The sequence below is a fragment of the Hyposmocoma kahamanoa genome, unplaced genomic scaffold (genome assembly GCF_003589595.1).
Source record: "Hyposmocoma kahamanoa isolate Upper Pololo Valley unplaced genomic scaffold, ASM358959v1 192, whole genome shotgun sequence".
In the NCBI taxonomy this organism is placed as follows: domain Eukaryota; kingdom Metazoa; phylum Arthropoda; class Insecta; order Lepidoptera; family Cosmopterigidae; genus Hyposmocoma; species Hyposmocoma kahamanoa.
The window spans coordinates 2,464,956-2,484,650 of NW_020653719.1; the positions used below are offsets into that span (position 1 = coordinate 2,464,956).

A 19,695-nucleotide genomic window follows, 5' to 3' on the forward strand; every position below is an offset into this window, starting at 1 on the left:
ATGGATCTAAGACAGTAAACTGAGCATTTCCGTGGTTTATTATTTTTCATAATTGAATACTTTGATTTTTTACAACTTTCAATTGCATTTCTTAAAGTGAATAAGGGAATAAAAGAAAACATAAGAAAGTTCATTAAATATTTTATTCATAACTTAAGTGATATGTGATGGCACTTAACGAGTAGATTGGTGTTGCAAACATTTCAGTCAATATTCTGCTTATTCGATGAACACCTAAGGTCAACAATTAATTGCTCGAATTCGGCGATTCATCGTGCACAATTTTCAACGTACTAAATAGAATAATCTCAGTTATATGGCCAATTTGGTACCTAATGCCAAATGTTGTCTTCAAAACGCAGTCAACGGAGTACAAATTTCTTTCTTAAGTTCTTACATAAGTTTTCTTACACAGCCAGCATTATATAAGATAGTATGTAAATGCCTGTCCAGGTCACCTGTCCAGTACTAGCCCGAAGATTAAGCTAATTAAGGTCGTAATTTAGACAATATCCAGTCAACATAAGCTCCAACACGCGTATAAACACCAGGCCATCCAGGAGTACCACAAGGGGAGGGTCCGTAAGACACTACTCCCACAGCGTACCAGTTATCAGAGACTCCTAATTGTTCTCCCATAAGCGCGCCACCAGAGTCTCCTCTGCACGAGTCCTCGCCAGCATTGCCTCCTGCACACATTTGCTTATTGGTAATCTCACGGCTTACTCGGTTGAATACCTTTGCACATTCACTTCTGCTGACCACTGGAACCCTCACTTTTAGTTTTACGTTGGATTCCGTACCTGGAAAAAAGGAGAACTTTTCTTTAGTACCTAAAGCAACAATGTGAGCATTACCATATCTACTGCGTTCCGGTTTTGAGAACTATGGATGCTGGTGAAATTGCGGGCACATGGAACTTGTCAACTTTATATCTCAGGTTTACGGGCGCAATGGCAGTGCCCCTCAGGTCTTTTTAAAGTTTATGACAACTGTGTTGGATGTTATTTAGCGGTGAGTTGTTGATATTATCATTACAACAAGTTCACAGATCGTCGGTAGTTTGCGTCCAATAATCTAGTGGGTTGTTGATATGGTTGGTGGTATATTTAGTAGCAGTACAAGAGCTCCTAGTACATGAGGCGCGCTATAAGTTTCCGGAATGAATAAGAAAAAAATACTATAAATGGTCAGAAATGAATTTATTGTTTCTTAAAATATTCTCCGCTAGCGTTATGCATATTGCATATGCAGGCGTAATGCACTTTTTCATACGAATGAACCAATTGATGATTTTCTTGGTCACAGCAGTGCACGGGCGATCATCACAAAATTCGTCACTGAGATTCACACGACCGCGTTTGAATTTTGAACACCAGCTATAAAAAGGTCGTCTTGAATGGTGCTTCATCGCCAAAAGCAGTTTGAAGCCGAGCGAAGCTCCGCTGAGCTGTTTAATTACACTTAAAGTCGTAGAAAATCATACTACGAAAATTTTCACGAGTTAAATCCATGGTGATGTCGACAACCATTTTCTAAAATGACGCTACAATGTAAAAACTAGTGACAGTCAGATAAAACAATGAAATATTTGGCTACAAACATTTGTTCGTGATTATTCGATATTATGCTTTGAAAATGTAAATTTTAAAGGGTTTGTGAGACTGGGGGATTTGTTACTACTGCCCCCTACCCCGGTACAAAAGTAACACCATTTGAAAAAATAAAACGCAACGTAAATATAGAAAAGTACAAAATGTTTTTATTATTAAAAGGAACCTCATTTCAGTCTTGTTTTAATGAGATATAACACTATTAATTATACTGACATTCAAAAACATGTAAAAACAAACAAAAATAGTAGTCTTAATTTGAATGGCAATGCTTTTTATGGCCAGGAATGCAGAATCAACTTAAATGCAAAATTTTGTACTCGAAAATTAGTTTTTAGTTTGAACGAGATGTTGTTTGTGACAACTGCCCCCTCTGTTACAATTACCCCTAGAGCATAATATTAAATTATCTGTTATTAATCACAGATTACAATATAATAATTTTTGCAGACTATGTTCTAAGGAAGGGCTTGTCCGTAAACCTGTGCTTTTTATTCTTAGCACTTCTCCTCTGCCTGCGGTGCAAATGAAGTTGCGATCAGAAGGTATCTACTCGTATTAATGATACTAGAGCATTTTCACAATGTCCAAGTTAATTAACATTTTTTTTAAATAATATGCTGTAATTAAAAGGTGTGATTTCTTTACGTTTGTGCTGTGGAAAGAACTGTTTAATAAGTAAATAAACAATTGATTTGTTATACATGTTATCATATTAAGATTTGGTCGATTTATAAAACAATAAAACCTTAGAATAATAACGCATAGAAACCTAGCCCGCACACGCTAAGTGAGGCAAGTTAGAGGGTTCCAAACGCGTCACAGGAGCGCGCGGGCTGTTAGTGCTCAAGGTCATATTGCACCGCGAACAGCTCCAAAATTTTTTGCTAAAAATGACGAAATGTGCGGTAAATGGGTGTAAAAATACAACAGACAAACAAAATAGACACTAACATCGCATTCCACAAGTAAGTAATGCGTTTCAACTCATATTTTTATGTAAATATTCACTAAAACAGAAAAATAATTTCGCGGCAACAAGATACGAAAGTGTTGCAAAGTAACGAATTTTTTTTCTCCCCATTTTGCTATTCTGTATCAAAATAATTATATTACGTAAATTTTAGTGGTGCCTGTAATTTCGATTTATTTGCGCATTTTGAACTAATATTTACTCGAATAAACATTAAATGTTTTCGTTAACTCCTGTAAGTGATTGGGACACTTAATTATTTTATAATACTTTTAACGGCTCTGCGTTCATGCTTTATTGAATAATTATTTATATTTTATTTGAATTGGAGCACATATTGCAACAAATTTACAGTATATATTTGTTTCTACTATAGTGTTGGCACCACCAGTACAACTTTGATAGCTTATTATATGTCTTTCTTTTCGTAACTCAAGCGAAATATTTTATATTAAAATATTTTATTTTCTTAAAAGGGGAGCATTCTTAAGCGATTTTTTAATCTATTTTAACAGTTATTTTCTTTAATGTTTGCTTATGGCATTTTCGGTTTTAGGTTTCGAATATGGCACTTATTTCTAAATCCAAGATGGCGGGCGCGATTTTTCGAATAATGGCAAGTTGGGTATCGTTTTCGAGATGTTTGGGAATGTTCAATACAAATATGGGACTCATTTCTAAATCCAAGATGGCAAACACGACAGTTCAAACAAAAGCAATATTCGTAATGAGCACCCCCAAATACCTCGAAAACGATACCCAACTTGCCATTATTTGAAAAATCGTGCCCGCCATCTTGGATTTACAAATAGTGCCATATTCACATTGAGCATCCCCAAATACCTCGAAAATGATACCCACATAGCATTTTTTTGAAAAAAATCGTGCCCGCCATCTTGGATTTACAAATGAGTGCCATATTCGTAATGAGCACCCCCAAGTACCTCGAAAATGATACCCATATTGCATTTATTTGAAAACTCGTGTCCGCCATCTTGGATTTAGAAATGAGTGCCATATTCGTAATGAGCATCCCCAAATACCTCGAAAAGGATACCCATATAGCATATTTTGAAAAATCGTGTCCGCCATCTTGGATTTACAAATAAGTGCTATATTCGTTTTTCATCGACAAAACCGAGCATATCTGTAGGCACCTGATCGACAATGTCGGGCAAATCTGTAGGCACCTTTAACTTAATGATGAGTTAAGCAAGATACAATTTCCCCACTTTTGAGGGAAATGTTATTCCATGGCATCATTATTTGTATATTTGTGTGCGTGCCGACGAGCGTAGTTACAAGTTGCTTACGCCTACATGAATTTGGTTTTTGCCTCACTTGCGACAGTTCGTTTGATATGAAACTATCATTCTATGCGTTATTATTCTAAGAATAAAACATATTATTTTTAAAATGTATCAGTGGGTCAATTGCAACGTCACAATTGCCTCCGGAACATGCGTTACAACTGCACCAGTGGACGTATTAGAGAAGAATATTTATTATCTTCAAAACTACTGTAAAATACATACACATAATAATATGACCACAATCTTTGATGCTTTAGAAATCTAGTTATCATCTAACACACGTAAATTCTTTGTTAAAAGTCCAATAATTTGTGTCTAAAAATCAATATATTCGTACTTTGAAGACATGGAAATACAAAACGACCTATAACAGTGGATCGCACCCATTGACCTACCAACAAATGGACATCGGGTCTAATACAAAAACCACGAAAAAAATGTCCGAACTTAACCTATATAAACGGAGTGACATGTAACGAAATATAGAAAACTAAAACATTTAATTTAAATTGTAACGTCATTGCAGTACTGCCTAATTTTGCTTGCAACAATTTTGGGCCCAAAAACACCATATTCAGCTTCTACTGGAAACTTAACAAAATGCACCATATTTAACTTCGACTGAAAATTACTTGAACACAAGAGTAATGGAGTAGCCTTTCTCCTAATATTAATTAATTTTTATATATATTATTATGTTGAATTTTGTACAAATTCACTTAAAGATAAAACAAAGAGTTTGGCAGATACATACATACAAATATTACTACAAATGTGAAAATAAGCGTTTATTATAAGAAATGTACCGATATTCCAACTAAATGTAAACTCAAATATCCGTAATTCCGAAAACCGATTTATAATAAACCCATTACCGAGTAATTTTGATGCTTTTCGCAAAGATAAAATTCGCTTTTGTTTTGTAATCTTCCTAAAAAATACATTTGCATTATGAAAATTCGAGCTAACGTTATTTCGGGCAAATGTATTTTCTGACTTCTGATAAGTAATCCCTAGCCGTAAAACGAGTACAACAATGTTTTGTTAGTTATTGCTAACGTTTAATAAAAAGTCACTTTAAAAATAAGATCAAAATCAACACGACTCTATAGTTTCTTTGTTCCAAATATTTCAATCGCTTATGGTTCGAACAATTGAAAATGACCAAGAAGTTTACATAAGCTTCTTGAAATTGACGTAATCTTCTCTTTCCATCTTTTGCGCATGCAATGTGTAGAAAGAGGACAGTTAGCTATTTGATTATTTTGTGTGCTTTTGTAATTTATATTTATGATTCATTTATATATAAATTAAATACCATAAAACTGAACAAAATAACACTTTTAAATGAGAACTATGATAACACAATATATTTGTTTAGTGAAAATATGATACAAAATCCTGTTTTTACACTTTACTGCAGTAATTTTTACAAGTTATTATTAAATGGTACTGCATGATTGACAACCGCGCCGTCAGTCGAACAAACGAAGACTGTTGCGCGACTGACGCTCTGTATGCGATTTTAACGCCCTACAGGTGCGGACACATTTTAACGCGAACCCGACGTCCATTTATTGGTAGGTCAGTGATCGTACCCATAGACATCGCACCACGCGCTGCCGGCAGTCGACTAAATACGAGACGGAACGTGTCTGAGGAGTAAGTACAAGCACACACGCGTAAAAACGAGTGACCGTTTTCGAAATATAGACAATGTTTCAATTGCCCCCTGTTACTTTTGCCTCCGGTCTACCCTAAGAGAATTCATCTAGAGCAGCGTTTAGGTATTTCTGCTGCAGTAATTGGAACATTACAAAGAGTAAGAGTACTGGTAAAATTTATTACGCCTCAGAGTGACTGGTGCACTGGCAGTGCCCCTCAGATCTTTGCGATTTAAAGTTCTGAGTCACAGACCACATAAATACTAGTAAGTCGCACTGCAACTATTATGAGTAGGCGTGTCGTTTACCACCAGGCGCACAATTTACTACTCGTCACTTCACTTGATATCATAAAAAAGTACCTAACCATTCTGCACACCAAAAATGAAGTACCTGAATATACGTAATTGCCCAAAGCCATTGCCAATGTGTAGTGTGCGTACAAATAAGTAACAATTGTTCATTGAATTACTCTAATACGGGTTATTCATAGTATTTTACTTACGAGATTCAGTTCTACCCCATCCTGCAACTTCCATAGTGAGTCCTTCGAAGGAGCTTCTCTTGAGTTCAGAGCTTAAAGGCAAGCAAATTGGCTTCACGAAATCTGAAATTGAGAAATTTGTCAATTTATGTACTTTATCTTACATTGTTAGTTTTTAGTTGCTTGTATTGTATTTATATTATTACGACGGCCTCCGTGGTCGAGTGGCTTGCACACCGGTTTTCATCTCTGACGTCCCGAATTCGATCCCCGGCCAGGGCCCTGATTTTAATTCAAATCGGAATCTATCCGATCGGGTAGCCCATCCGAAATATTATACGCCTCGACTCGGAAAAGACGCAGTTTTCGATCGGGAGAGGCAATCGAAATCCAGCCGGTCAGTGTGGAAAACACTAACTTTTCAATATTGTCTCGGGTGTTTGTGGTACCGTCGTCGTCGTTGTTTCCGATTACCATAACACAAGTGCTTTAATTAAGTTTGTTGAATCTAAGGATGTTTCCACCACCATGATATTCATTGCTAGGCAATGCCAGTTGTACAATGATCACAACGCAACGATTGATTTACAGTACATCTCTGCAGTAAGAACCAAGCGCGAAATGTCGTCACCTTCCTAAAACTCTGTCAACTAACTTTTTTTGTATGCTTTCACTTAGTCTTAAGATATTAACACTATTTGTTTTTATAAATGATCTATATAGTTAAATTAATGTTTACACTTTTTTTTGTGAGTTTATTTTTACTGTGCAATAATTTATTGTGCATGTAGTGTCGGTCTATAAATAGATTGTGCACTTAGTTTTAAGTTTTTTTGCATGTACGTTTTCTGATCTTTTATTGGTGCAACAATTGTTGATATAATAAATAAAAAAAAATTTAAATTACTCCACTAGTTTACTATATAATTATTAATACAAAGATCAAATACTTAGAAAAAATCCTTCGATCCGGTTAATTGACATAGCGTCACGGTTTGCTAGAAGAGAATCCAGCCGGATTAAAGGATTTTTTTTCTAAGGGTTTGATCTTTGTATATTAATAAAATCAAAATCAAAATAATCTTTATTTCATGGGTAAGCATTATTACATTTGAAATCGTCACATTGGTTAAACTCTACCGCTCATTCGTATGGCAGATTCCCCTGAGAAGAATGAGCAACAAACTCTAGGGTTTGCTCTTTGTAAATAACATTTGTACACATTCAACATTTACAACATATTTTTTTTTGCTTTGAACCATCAGAGATCGAGACTACCTCCATGAGCTAAACGGGTTACTACCACGGATTTTTTTCATCCAAGTACGCAGAAGTTGTATAATAAACCTTTAGTATAAAGTTTATGTTTCACTATAGTTTTAAACCTCATGAATGGCAAATTTTATATATCAACCGGAATCTTGTTATAGAAGCGTATAGACTGCCCCTTAAATGAATTTGTGACTATGTGAAGACGACTATTAAGAACAGCTAGTTTATTTTTATTCTCTCTCTGTCACTATTTTTCATAAAGAAATTACTATTCCTCTTAACATAAATTACATTTTCATAAATGTTCTGTGACACTAGTGTAAGAATGTTAATTTCCTTAGTCTATTATATCTGGATACTCTGGGGCCCAGATTGTAAATTGCCCTAATCGCACTTTTCTGCAGGACAAAGATTCTATTGATATCGGTGACATTACCTTAAAGCAAAATGCCGTATAAATAATAATAATTATTATAACAAGTGCTTTAGTAGTTGTATGTGATGTTGCCTAATATTTTATATTCATGATCCATGTTCATTGACTTACTATATAGTAAATCATTGTACAACCAACGGCACGTCAACTATTAACACTTTTTTCGAACATCGCTTCAAGAGCACCGGAACAAGATCCGTCATAGTAACTCGACATGCTACCGTCCATAGTCATACATTTGATGAACGTATTTTTTTTTCGATAACTTTATACTAAAGGTTAGCTATTATACAGCTATTACACAACCTCTCAGAGGAATCTGTCTTACGAATGAGTAGTACAGTTTAATCAATATAACGATTTCAATTGTAATTTGCTTAGGTAAAGAGGATTTGACTTTGGTGTAAAATATTCTTTCTTATAATGTAATTTTGTGCCCTTAGTGTTGTCAAATTAATATTCACACATTTTAGACACAGAAACATTATATACAAGGTCTGTCCCGTAAGTATCCCACCTTCGTCTGTTGTTCCGCGCTGGGTCTATTAATCATCATACGGCTCGTGGCATCCTTGAAAATAGTCTCCATTCGACTGAACAACACGCTCCCACCGGTGTTTCCATATCCTGAAGCAGTTTTGGAAGTTTGTTTACGAAATAGCCTTCAGCGCACTCATCGCATTTTTTTAAATCATCTCAGTGTCGTCAAATCGACGCCCTTTTAGCGAAATTTTTAATCTTGGGAACGTAGTAAACCATAAATATGCCCCAAGAGGTCAGACGATCTACAAAGATTTTTTTTAAATAAAATTAAGTGACGGAATGAACAAGTCTGATGATAAACTACACGCCTATCCATAACAGTTGCAGTGCCGCTCAGACCTTTAAATCGTAAAGCTCTGCATTGCCACTGCGCCCGTCACCCTTAAGTTGACAAGTCCCATGTGCCTGTAATTTCACCAGCATCAGCACCCTTACCCTTCAAAACTGGAACACTGTAATGCTGACATTATTGCTTGGCGGCAGTAATAGGTAAGATGACAGTACTACCCTGGATGAACTCTTTCACAAGGAGCTCTACTGCTACAAAACGGTGAAGTTTTGAAAAGATTGCCTGACGCAGTGCGAAGAAAACGGTCACCTTTTTGGGCGAGTGGCGATTGCTCGACTTTTTGACCACTACAATGCGCCAGCGCATTCATCGAACCTTGTACAACAGTTTTTGGAAAAATAAGGTTATTCAACTTCGCCAACGTCCGTACAGTCCCGATGTAGCCCTATGCGATGTTTGACGACATAGAGACGATTAAAAAGACGACGAGTGCACCGAAAGCTATTCGGAAAACTAACTTCCACAACGGCTTGTGGAAGCGTGTTATTCAGTCGAATGGAGATCACTTTCAAGGATGCCACGAGCCAGATGTTGATTGATGGACTCAGCGCTGAATAACGGACGACAATCGGATACTTTTGGGACAGACCTCATATACCTTACCTGTGATCCTTGCATTTTGGGCCAATCGCAAAAGTGCAATGTCGTTATGCTGATTTGCGTCCTTAGGGTCGTAGTCCTCATGAGGTATGATCTGCTCCACGGGGATGTCCTGGACTGGACCCGCGCAATCGTCTGCCAGGCAGTCATTTGTGCTTGAAGTATTCCATTCGCCTAGTCGCACTTGCGACCTAACATTTAGAAAGAGTAGGTAGTTATTGTGTATGGTCATACGTATCATACGACTTAATAAAATTGTTTATTATTTTGTGTTATAATACCAAGTGACGGGACAAACAAGTCGTGCGCACTAAGAGCTTTATATCACAAAGATCTAAGGGGCACTGCCACAGCGCCCGTCACCTTGAGACATCGAGTATATAATCAGAAATAGAGATGAAATAAGGGCCATCCATCCGTCAAAAGATACTGATATCACTTTTAAATATCAACTCTTGTTTGTGCTGCAATCACAAATTACAAAGCTGAATTTATTTTTTTCCATGCTCTAAGGAAATACGTACAGCGCCAACAACTGACCTGTGTGTATACGTCTTCGTATATTCCAAAAATATTCTGTATTTATTGTAATTAAGATAGTATCTCCAACTATGGGGGGCTGTTCTATTTGGTGGTTGGTGGTGTGGGAAAAACAACAAAACATCTAAATACAAAACAAACAGTCACATTTCATTACGGTAATTAAATATTAAACTATGTAATTTTTGAATTTTCGTCCATTATAGCAAAGCTCAAATAAAACTGGTCGATTTGAAATGAAATAATTGACGACGCCCGTCAATTGTTTCGAATTCGGGCTGGGCAATCGGAGCGCAGTTTGATGTGGCAGAATAATTTTCAAACAAATTAAATGGCATTTCGTCTCTATTTCTGGTTAAATACTCGATGCCTTGAGACATAAGTTGACAAGTCCCATGAGCCTGTAATTTTACCAGCACCTTTACCCTTCGAAACCGAAACGTAGTAAGTAATGTTCACATTACTGCTTGGCGCAGAAATTGTTAAAGTGGCAGCATTTCCCTAGACGAACTCTCACAAGGAGCTTCAGATTGTTGCCTCATTTAAACACGTAAATGTCGTTATATGTACGGTTATTTGTAAAATACTAACAAACTCGCGGGACTATATTTACTAACATCTTAAACAACAATATTTGTTCCATCATTGCTGATGGCACAGCTGAGTCTTTTTTAATTATATTTAGTTTACTAATTATTACCTAGATGTACGTAAAATCCAATCAACATTTTTTTCCATTACTTGAAAATTATAAACATATTTTATTTATTTTATTATTGCATTTGGTATGAATTAATGAACAACTAATATGTTAGTTTAGGCCGAAAATATAAATTGTGAATTGCCAAAAGTCACTGTGAACACTCATATCCTATTGTAACATAATGTTTTATATATGTATATGTATATTAAGTATGTTTATGTTATATTTTATATCATAAAAATTAACTATCAAATAACAAAGAAATAGATATTTTCAATAAACTTTTTTATGTTACATTTATATGTTATTTTTGTTTTAATTCATGTATTTATTTCGGGCATCTAATAGCTTACAATACATTAACAACTTGAAAGGTAAACAATCCATACAACTACACCAAGTACAGGATACCTCAAATATTTTATTAAAATTACAAATTACCGCTAATAATAAATTTTGACATGTTTATACTCTAAAAACTTGCTATATAAGTATTTATATGACTGTGAAATTTGCATTAGTATTTTTTGATTCCTTGTGTAGATTATATTATTGAAATTAGTATATGGATAAGTTTGAGTGAACAGGTGTTGTTTGTGTGTGAGCGAGTGTGTGTGTATGTGTTTGCGCGTGCGCATGAAAAAGTAAATTAAATTAATTTTAATTAATTAATGTAACTTAACTTCAATTCAAATGTCTATTTATTTAATTTTATAAGAATTTTATTTTTGAAAGCCATTTTTGAGTTCGCACAAATATCAATGTCGCTATGGGTGGTATTATAAAGGCTAGCGATGCGTGAAATTAGTTCACTCAGGCCATAGATTGTGCGACTGGCAGGAACACAGAAAACTTTATTAATGAGGAAACGAGGGGTTTCGGGTTTCGAGGGGAGTCGAGGCGACTGTTGACCACGTCACTAAGAAAAGTCATGTCCAGCAGAATTCTACGATCTTCAAAGGTATTCATGCAATGATATTTGCATGCTTCTACGTACGACAAAAACTGTTTTTTGTTCTATAGTTTAGATGTGCGAGAGATAAATACCTTCTGAACGCGTTCAATACTATTTATGTAAGTGCTATATTATTATTTAGGGGTCAATATAACACTACCAAATTCAAGTAAGCTTTATTTATTGCATTATACACCATTTTAATGCAACATGTACCTATTTTCGAAATGTTTGCACACTCTCATAACGAAACCCAGGCTCCTACAGACTTTATCAATAATAGAGTCAATGTGTTTATCAAATAACAGTTTACTATCAAGCGTTACAACTAAATCACGGACTTGATTTACCCTATGCACCTGTTTACCGTTGGTCGTGTAGCAGAACGAAATTGGTTTTACTTGGCGAGTAAATGTGATTTGTACACATTTATCTGTGTTTACGTTGATACGGTTTCGCATATAATATTCCGAAAGTCTATTTAAATCAGCTTGTATATGGTAGCAATCGGTAATTGAATTCACCTTAACCATAACCTAAACCATTTGATCTAGCAAAACATGTTTTCCCGCTTCTCCTTCGGTGACTCGTCTTAAGTGTAGCAGCAACCTTTATTTTCTATTTCTTCGTCATTTGTAGGTATATGGTATTGAGTGAAAAAGTTTAAATACTTTAAAATAAAGTCCTATAGTATTATTGCACCTTTTTAGTTACGCCCTGCAATATCTTCATTTAATCTAAGCACTCTTCATCCTTATTGTAATTTACATTATTATAAATATTGCTGAATACGTACAATTTCCAGTTAGTAGGTAGTTCATCTCCTTTAACGCAGTGAGCAGCAGTCAATACGTATCTCAAAGATATTAACACCCCGCCGCAGTAAAAGCCCCAGCCGTACGCTGTAAAATATCGTGTAGGTATACATTCATACCAATGTACACACATAGAACGTATAATAATAAAGATCAAATTAAACAAAATTATGTAAATAGGTCTCGTCTGAAAAACAAAATTTAATAAGAAGAATTTCTCATGTTACGTTTGTCATATCTCAGCAGAGCCATCCAAGGGTGCTCGTCCAAGTCCGCTTGTGTGCCACCAACAATTCTGTCTTTATTTTGTATGCCACAGTCGTGATTATTCGGCAGGAGACTCGTCGCATCAAATCCTGCTCTTTGGTCTCCATCGCCGCCGTTGTTCGGATTATGAAATTCCGGTGGGCAGCATATCTGACAACCAAGGAAACTTAATTTCAATAGTTATTTCCAATAACCTGATTGCTAATAATTGTAATTAGACATCCGGTTTTGTTTAGTAATAAACAGTGAACTTTTTGACGTTTGTGTTTCTACTTTTTGGAATTTGTAAGTAAATGTGTAAGACCAACCAAAGGATTGCCATACTGGAAACCGCAATGGAGACTCCTGAGCAACGCAGTAAGCTGCGGTGTGGTCCCGCGTTGCAATTGATTGTAGAGATGTGTGCATTCGTTTAGTGTCACACACGGCGCTCCTCCATTACAGCGCTCTGAAAACCACGTTTTAACATATTTATTAGTTCTTCCAAGTGACTGCTCAAATTTAATGATAGGTACTTAACTGTTTCTTGAGTTGCGATATGTAGGTGTTGTAAGCGGTAAAGCAACATTTGCATTTTGGCGGCGTGCAGGTGGGTTACGTTTAAATGATTTGTTTGTGAACCTCGCCGTTTTTGTCGGAGTCGTCCTGGTTGTTGATCTTATTACAGATCTGACAGTTGACCTACTATTATACATCGTTTTGGGCTTACCACGGCGGTAGCTAGGAGGGGGAGTGCGTGCACTAGAAGGCATGGTGTGATAATGAGGATAGTTGTAGTAAGCAGGCGATGCGGTTGTAGGCCGTTGATATGACAAGCCGCTATTACCATAGCCATACGATGGCGTGTGGTATCCAGCATTATAATTCATCATACCTGAAGCATGCATAATTGTCAGTATGATAGTCTTATAAAAAATATTAAACAGGTATGAAAGCTAGTAGTAGGTACCTAATCTTTGTGAGTTAGTATTATAATAAGCAATATACTATTGAAAGACGTTAAATTAGTCCGATTAGTTTTTATATAAGTATATATAGGTGGTGGTAAATGCTTCTAAATTTTCTTAAACGGTTTTCCTGTTTGTCATCGTTATGATATTATGTCTCTAAAAGGAGTATTCTGTGTATTTTAAATATTATTACATAACATTTAACACGTCCATTAAGATACGATTTATTAGATTGATACTCTAACGATGTTGGTTTCGCATACCTACATAATGTCGAATATTAACAGTACAACAATTTCAATACTAACATACCTACTCACTATTTATGTAAGATTAAGAGCATATCATACACCAATAATCTTTCTATGACATGCTACTAAAATCATTTTATAATAAAATTATCTTTTGCATGCGAGCTCGACATGTTTACGTCCTTAGTTAATAACATAACAAGTCGTTTACACAAAAACAGTTATCCATAACTGTTTTAATAGGGGTCAAAGCATTTTTGTTTAGTTAAAATTACATATCTACTAAAACGTAGAATGATGTACTTCTAGGTCAACCTGGTTATCATTTAATACGGAAAACAAAGGAATAGGTAGGTACGTTGGGAATAATGTCCGAGGTAATAAATGCAAAATGGTACTTACGTCCGGCTGCAATAGATAATGATACCACGAGCACCGACGTAGTGACGAAGGCCCGACACAGCGTCTTCATTTTACAATATTTGTTTAGGCTATAACAACATTTAAATATATAATTCTAGTAGTTGTTCTTAGCAGAGACCGCGTACGACTGAAGTGATGCCTCAAACAAAACCGGCCCTCGTTGCGGCCGTCCACCAAAGGTTATCAACACAACAGCGAAATATACTTTTATTTTTGAAAACGTAACGCGTCAGCTCTCAATCTGTGAGTATTAATTAATACCTACTGCTCATCGCACGGGATTTTCCTCAGAGCGAGTTCTTGTCAATAGCTCGCTCAATTACGCTGACGTGATCTTTTTTTATGTCACTTGTGTCTTCATACTTATTTACCTATTACGAAAATAATTAAAATATCACTCTAATATTGATATTGTATATTACAGGAATTTTCTTCAAATTCTTGTGGTCCATACTTTGCAATAGTAAATATCATTTATTACGTTTTCCAAATGGATTTTATTGTTTGCTTATAAAAATTGGAACGGCAATTTCTTCACAACCAGCATCTATGTATAAACATGAACAATGCTATGAAGGTATGGGTCGTAGTCTAGAACTCTACTCAATGCTCAAGTCAGGACTTGAGTATGATTCAAAGCACTAGAAATCATACTCAATTCCTTGCCATTAAGGTCGTATTTCCAGTGCTTGAAATCATATTCAAGTCTGCTCAAATCCTGACTTCAGTATTGAGTAGAGTTCTGGAATACTACCCTATGACTGCTGTAAGACACAACGATATTATAGACATAACCGTCCCACAACTAATCATGGGTTTTCAAAGAGACGGATGGAAGAGAATGTGTGGTTATTTTACATTAATTTTTTCTATCCTTAACACTACTTCATTACCAACATTCTTATATTTTTATAAAATAAAACCAATTTTGTAATGTAAACCAAGTTGTATATTGTAGACAACACTTAATTGGAATTTTCGTTATTAGGTAAATAAAACTGTTACTTCTTCCGAAATCTTTATAGGCCGTATCTTTTCCTTGCTGCGCAGATTTTAGTTTGATCATGACATTGCGTCTTGAAATGGTTGCTAGCGTCGTAGTAAAATTTTAATCCACAGGTGAAAAGGATCAGACTCTTCGCAATACTCCAGTAATATTCATCGCTGTACACTTTAATAATGAACTTTGTAATCTTTTGAAAGAATAGCGAGTCCCAGATGCTCTGTATGGAGAAAATAGATATTTAAAAGTCTTACTTGTATCTAATTGTCAGTTTTTATTTGTGGCAAGTACCAGTACCAGAGCCATATTTCAAAAGTGAAATGACAAAGGCTGAGATGTATAAAACGAACTTTGATTTCGACTAAATCAAGATGGCGAGCTAAGCAAGTTTTTCGTACTTACGAAACGAAGTTTACTCAAGCAAGAAATTATGTAGTAAAATGAAATATTTCTTATTCACACAATAAATAAATATTTATTTTGCAAAAAAGGACCATTCGCACTATGGTACGGGTTCCGCCGTGGAAATCATGCCAACATCATTTCAAAGAGTTTGGTATACCTTACCTATTTTTGACGCCAAGCAATAATATAAGCATTGCTTGCTGCAATGTGCAATGTGCTGCAGAAATTACAGGCACATGGGACTTCCAACTTATTTCTCAGGGTGACAGGCAGAGTGGCAGTGCCCCTCAAATCATTGCGATAAAGCTGCAGAGCGGTACTGAAACTGTTACGGACAGGCGTGTCGCTTACCACCAGGCGCACGACTTGTTCGTCCCGTCACTCATCGTCGTCATAAAAAAAACTCACTGTGCCAAGCTTATACACAGAGGTAGATATATCATAATATTGCTGACAGTAGGGCTAGCACGATAGGGTATGACTAGCGCGAGAGCGACACATAACGCGCGAGATACTGCTGTACTCGCATACAGATCTCACGCCAGTCGCGCCCTGTCGTGCTCGCCCTACAGGTCTTTTAAAGAGGAAAAGGAACTTTGAGTCAAACAAACGACAAATTATAAGAGAGGCTACTACTTAGTAGGAATAAGTTATTAAAAAATGTGATCGCTCCTAAATGCAATAGGCGATTAGGCGAACGGAATGGAAGCGAATTTTTGTAACGATATACGAGCTAAAATCTTTCGCGGAATTTTAGCGCATGCTCGAAAATGCTCGCGCATTCCGCGGAACGTTTTGGCTCATATCTAGTTTGTACGTTACACAATTGTCCATAAAGTTCATTATGCTATGAACTATATCGTTACAAAAATTCACTTACATTCCTTTCCGCCCAAATACAAACTGCGCCATATGGTGACATATTGTCCCCAACATCAGTCCGTGAAACTATTTAATAAGTTAAGTATGTAATAAGTTATCCGCCTATCCAGTCTACATGCTCACCGGATATCCAGTATCCGGCCAAATCACTATCCGTTTCATCTCTAATTCATATTGAAACGTGCAATGACGTCCACCGGACCAACATTGGGCTGTCCTAGTGGTTCGCAAACACGCTCAGGATGCGGTTGTTGAATATTGCAACAGTCATTTGGTAAATACGAAAAACTTGCCTATTTCGCCATTTTTGCTTGTTGAAATCAAGGTTCGTTTTCTAAATCTCAACAGGGCTTATTTAAAGGCGGCTTCCCACGGTCCGTTTTTAAACGCTCCGCGGCGCGCCCTGCCGCGCACTGGTCAAAATTGAGACCGGCCGCCCCGTACATAGGAATTTAAACAATAAATTATTTTTGTAATCATAAAAATAAGTACATTAACTTCACAAAATAAAGTCGTCGAATATTACTTTTTTTACTAAACCATATCCTTTGTAAGGGGACGCGCGGGTTCAAGGTCAAATAGATCATGGTCATATGGAGCCACTATTGACCTAGTAAAAATATCTTATAAGCCTTAACTCTATAACTGCACAGCTTAACAGTAATGAAATATTTTAAAAGACATTCTGGTTTTCTTACATTTAAAAATGTTCAAGGCCACTTTTCGTTGCGATGAGCGGTGAAATAGATTTAATTAAACTGTTCGGTTTATGTTATTTTAAGATATATTTCACAGGTTGTAGAAAGAAAAACAGCACTTCATTTTTTTAAATTCCTTTGTAAGGGCAGGTCTCAATCCCGACCAGTGTGCACAGCGCCAATTTGAATGGAACAGAGCTTGCGCCACGGGCAAGTTCGGGCGACATGGCGCCGACACACGCGGGGCGGCGCGCATTCTGGAGTCAAGAGCTTTGTCTGTATTTTTTTAACATTTTATAATATCAAATGACGGGACGAACAAGCCGTGCCTACAAGTTACACGCGTAAGCTTCACGTCTGTCTATAACACTTGCAGTGCCTCTCAGGGCTTTAAACCGCAAAGATCTGAGGAACACTGCCACTGCGCCTGTTACCTTGAGACGTAAGTTGACAAATCACATGTGCCTGTAATTTCACCAATTTTGTCTGGTTTGAGCTACCATTGCTATGTTGCCAATTTTTTTTTCTATTGCGAATACTGAATCGGTAATATAGTCATTCGTTCTTCCGTTTATTTGGTAATGAACTATTGTTATACATTTTCAAGAACTAAGAAAAATGCCCGGGTTTTCGTAGTTTCAGTTTTTACATATAAATTAGTTATTAGTTACGTATTTCTAACTACTCTCATGTATTGAACTCTATTAAAAATGTTATCTTCATCTTTTTTCAATAATTTTTATATATCAATTTGTTTTGTTTTTATTATTTGTTTTTATCTCGTTTGTCACGCCCAATTTTCATAAAATTACTGTGCAGAACTATCAAAGTGTTTTAAAATCAGTTGTGACCTTGTGGCCATGTTTGGCACCCCGATATTCTTTTGCAGCCATTGGTCGCAGCGCTCGCCATGTTAGCCATTGTGATAAAATTTTAAAATGCCGATTTATCTCTCGAATTTGACAGCTAAATGTGGATATAATAGCTTTATCGCGGTGGCATGCTACGGGGCCTGCAGCAACTTTTGTATAATGCAGTGGCTACAACATACTTGATTTAAAAAAGCAAAAGAAACGACTCTAGTGGATGTCATCATTCAATAAGAGCATTTTATTGAATTGAATATTATCGAACTTAGTTTGTTTTATGGATTCATACTATACGTTAATAATTTTAATTACCTGAACGCCTGTCAAACACCGAATGAGTGCAAAAAAGCCACAGGCTGCAATGCACCACCACGCGCGCCTTCGCGCCGCGTCTTAAAGTTCCCGACTCGCGGCGGATTCGAACAGGCCGCCACGGGCGAGCATAAGGCATGCGCTACCGCTCTCGCGTTCGGGCTGCCTTCTTCCCACGGAGGCGCGCGCGGTGGCGCGAGTTCGTTTCCCACGGCGTAGGCCCAAATTGATAATTCTTGGACATAGGAATAACTTGCGGAGTATCGAGCTATTTTTTTTTTAGTGATAGGTAATAACATTTCTAACAACTTTTATTTTTGTATAATTTCTTGAAAAGTTGATAGTTTCAGAAAAAAAAAATTTTTTTTAATGGAAAAATTAACATTTTATTTTTTAGCGATGTCGCCAAGGAATGCGTGATTAAATTTTTCCGTACAATATTGCTTAGTTGTGAATTTGTGTAGTAGTTTTATTTTCGATTTACCTACTTATCAAATCCTATTATGTTAGCGATATCAAACAATAGGTTTGCGGACAAGTATATAACATAGCCATGTATGTTATTAGAATATATGAATGCATTTTAACAGATCTTGATCATTGAAATAAAAAGATTTTATTTATAAATATTATGTGTGCATTCGACCTCCATCTCACCTGATGGAGATTGACTATGAGGTCGGTAATAGAGTATGCTCGCCTAAATAATGCCTATTCACTCTCACCTTGAAAAGGTCCAAGTTATAACGTTCGAGGAATAAGTCCGTAGGAAGCGAAACACTTCGTGCGAATCCTTCAAATATCCATAACGTAGGGATGGAACCCCAGCTTACGTCTAGTCCCCGATAGTGAAAATAGACGAGTTAGTTTACTCAAAAAATATCTTACTACGACACATATATTACATTTATTAAGTAACTGGGGGCAGTCGATTTTATGGGTCAAAATTTTGGACACGAAGGACATCTTTTCATTAAAAAATGACCCTGATGATTGACCCTCATCTCACCCGATGAAACGTTGACAATAAGATCGATGTTGGAGCATGTGCACCTAAATAATGCCTATTCATTCTCGTTTTGAAAACGCCTAAGTTATAGCGCTCAGGGAAGAAGTCTTCAGGTAAGGAAATCCACTTCACCGCCATTCGCCATATAAATGTGAAGCGAAAGCGAAACACTTCGTGCGAATCTTTGCAGTATCCATAACGTAGGGGTGGGACCCCAGCCTACGTCTAGTCCCCGATGATGGAAAGGGGAAAGCGGAATTAAATCATGCATTCCATTGCACATGGAAAGGGGAAAGCAGAATTAAATCATGCATTCCATTGCACATGGAAAGGGGAAAGCAGAATTAAATCATGCATTCCATTGCA

General features: G+C 36.4%; 1 protein-coding gene and 1 long non-coding RNA gene across 4 annotated transcripts in view; both read right to left on the minus strand.

Annotated features, from left to right (window-relative positions):
- Positions 1-139: 139 nt before the first annotated feature.
- LOC113226595 (CLIP domain-containing serine protease 2-like) lies at positions 140-14,335 on the minus strand. 3 transcript variants are annotated; one of them, XM_026459295.1, is made up of 8 exons: positions 14,131-14,335; positions 13,237-13,401; positions 12,836-12,975; positions 12,488-12,677; positions 12,242-12,347; positions 9,251-9,438; positions 6,069-6,170; positions 140-803 (listed from the first exon to the last, which is right to left on the minus strand). In XM_026459295.1, exons 1-8 carry the CDS (start codon positions 14,198-14,200, stop codon positions 490-492), a joined length of 1,275 nt encoding a protein of 424 aa, XP_026315080.1. In that variant the 5' UTR covers positions 14,201-14,335; the 3' UTR covers positions 140-489. The 3 variants fall into 3 exon arrangements, with proteins under 3 accessions (XP_026315080.1, XP_026315081.1, XP_026315082.1); XM_026459296.1 differs by lacking the exons at positions 13,237-13,401; positions 14,131-14,335 and adding an exon at positions 13,048-13,228; XM_026459297.1 differs by lacking the exon at positions 13,237-13,401 and having other exon boundaries at positions 142-803; positions 14,131-14,333.
- Positions 14,336-15,175: 840 nt separating this feature from the next.
- LOC113226597 overlaps positions 15,176-19,695 on the minus strand; it is a 5,420-nt gene continuing 900 nt past the window's right edge. The window contains exon 2 of the long non-coding RNA XR_003310120.1: positions 15,176-15,374. This is a non-coding gene — a long non-coding RNA (uncharacterized LOC113226597). The remainder of the gene's footprint in view (positions 15,375-19,695) is intronic.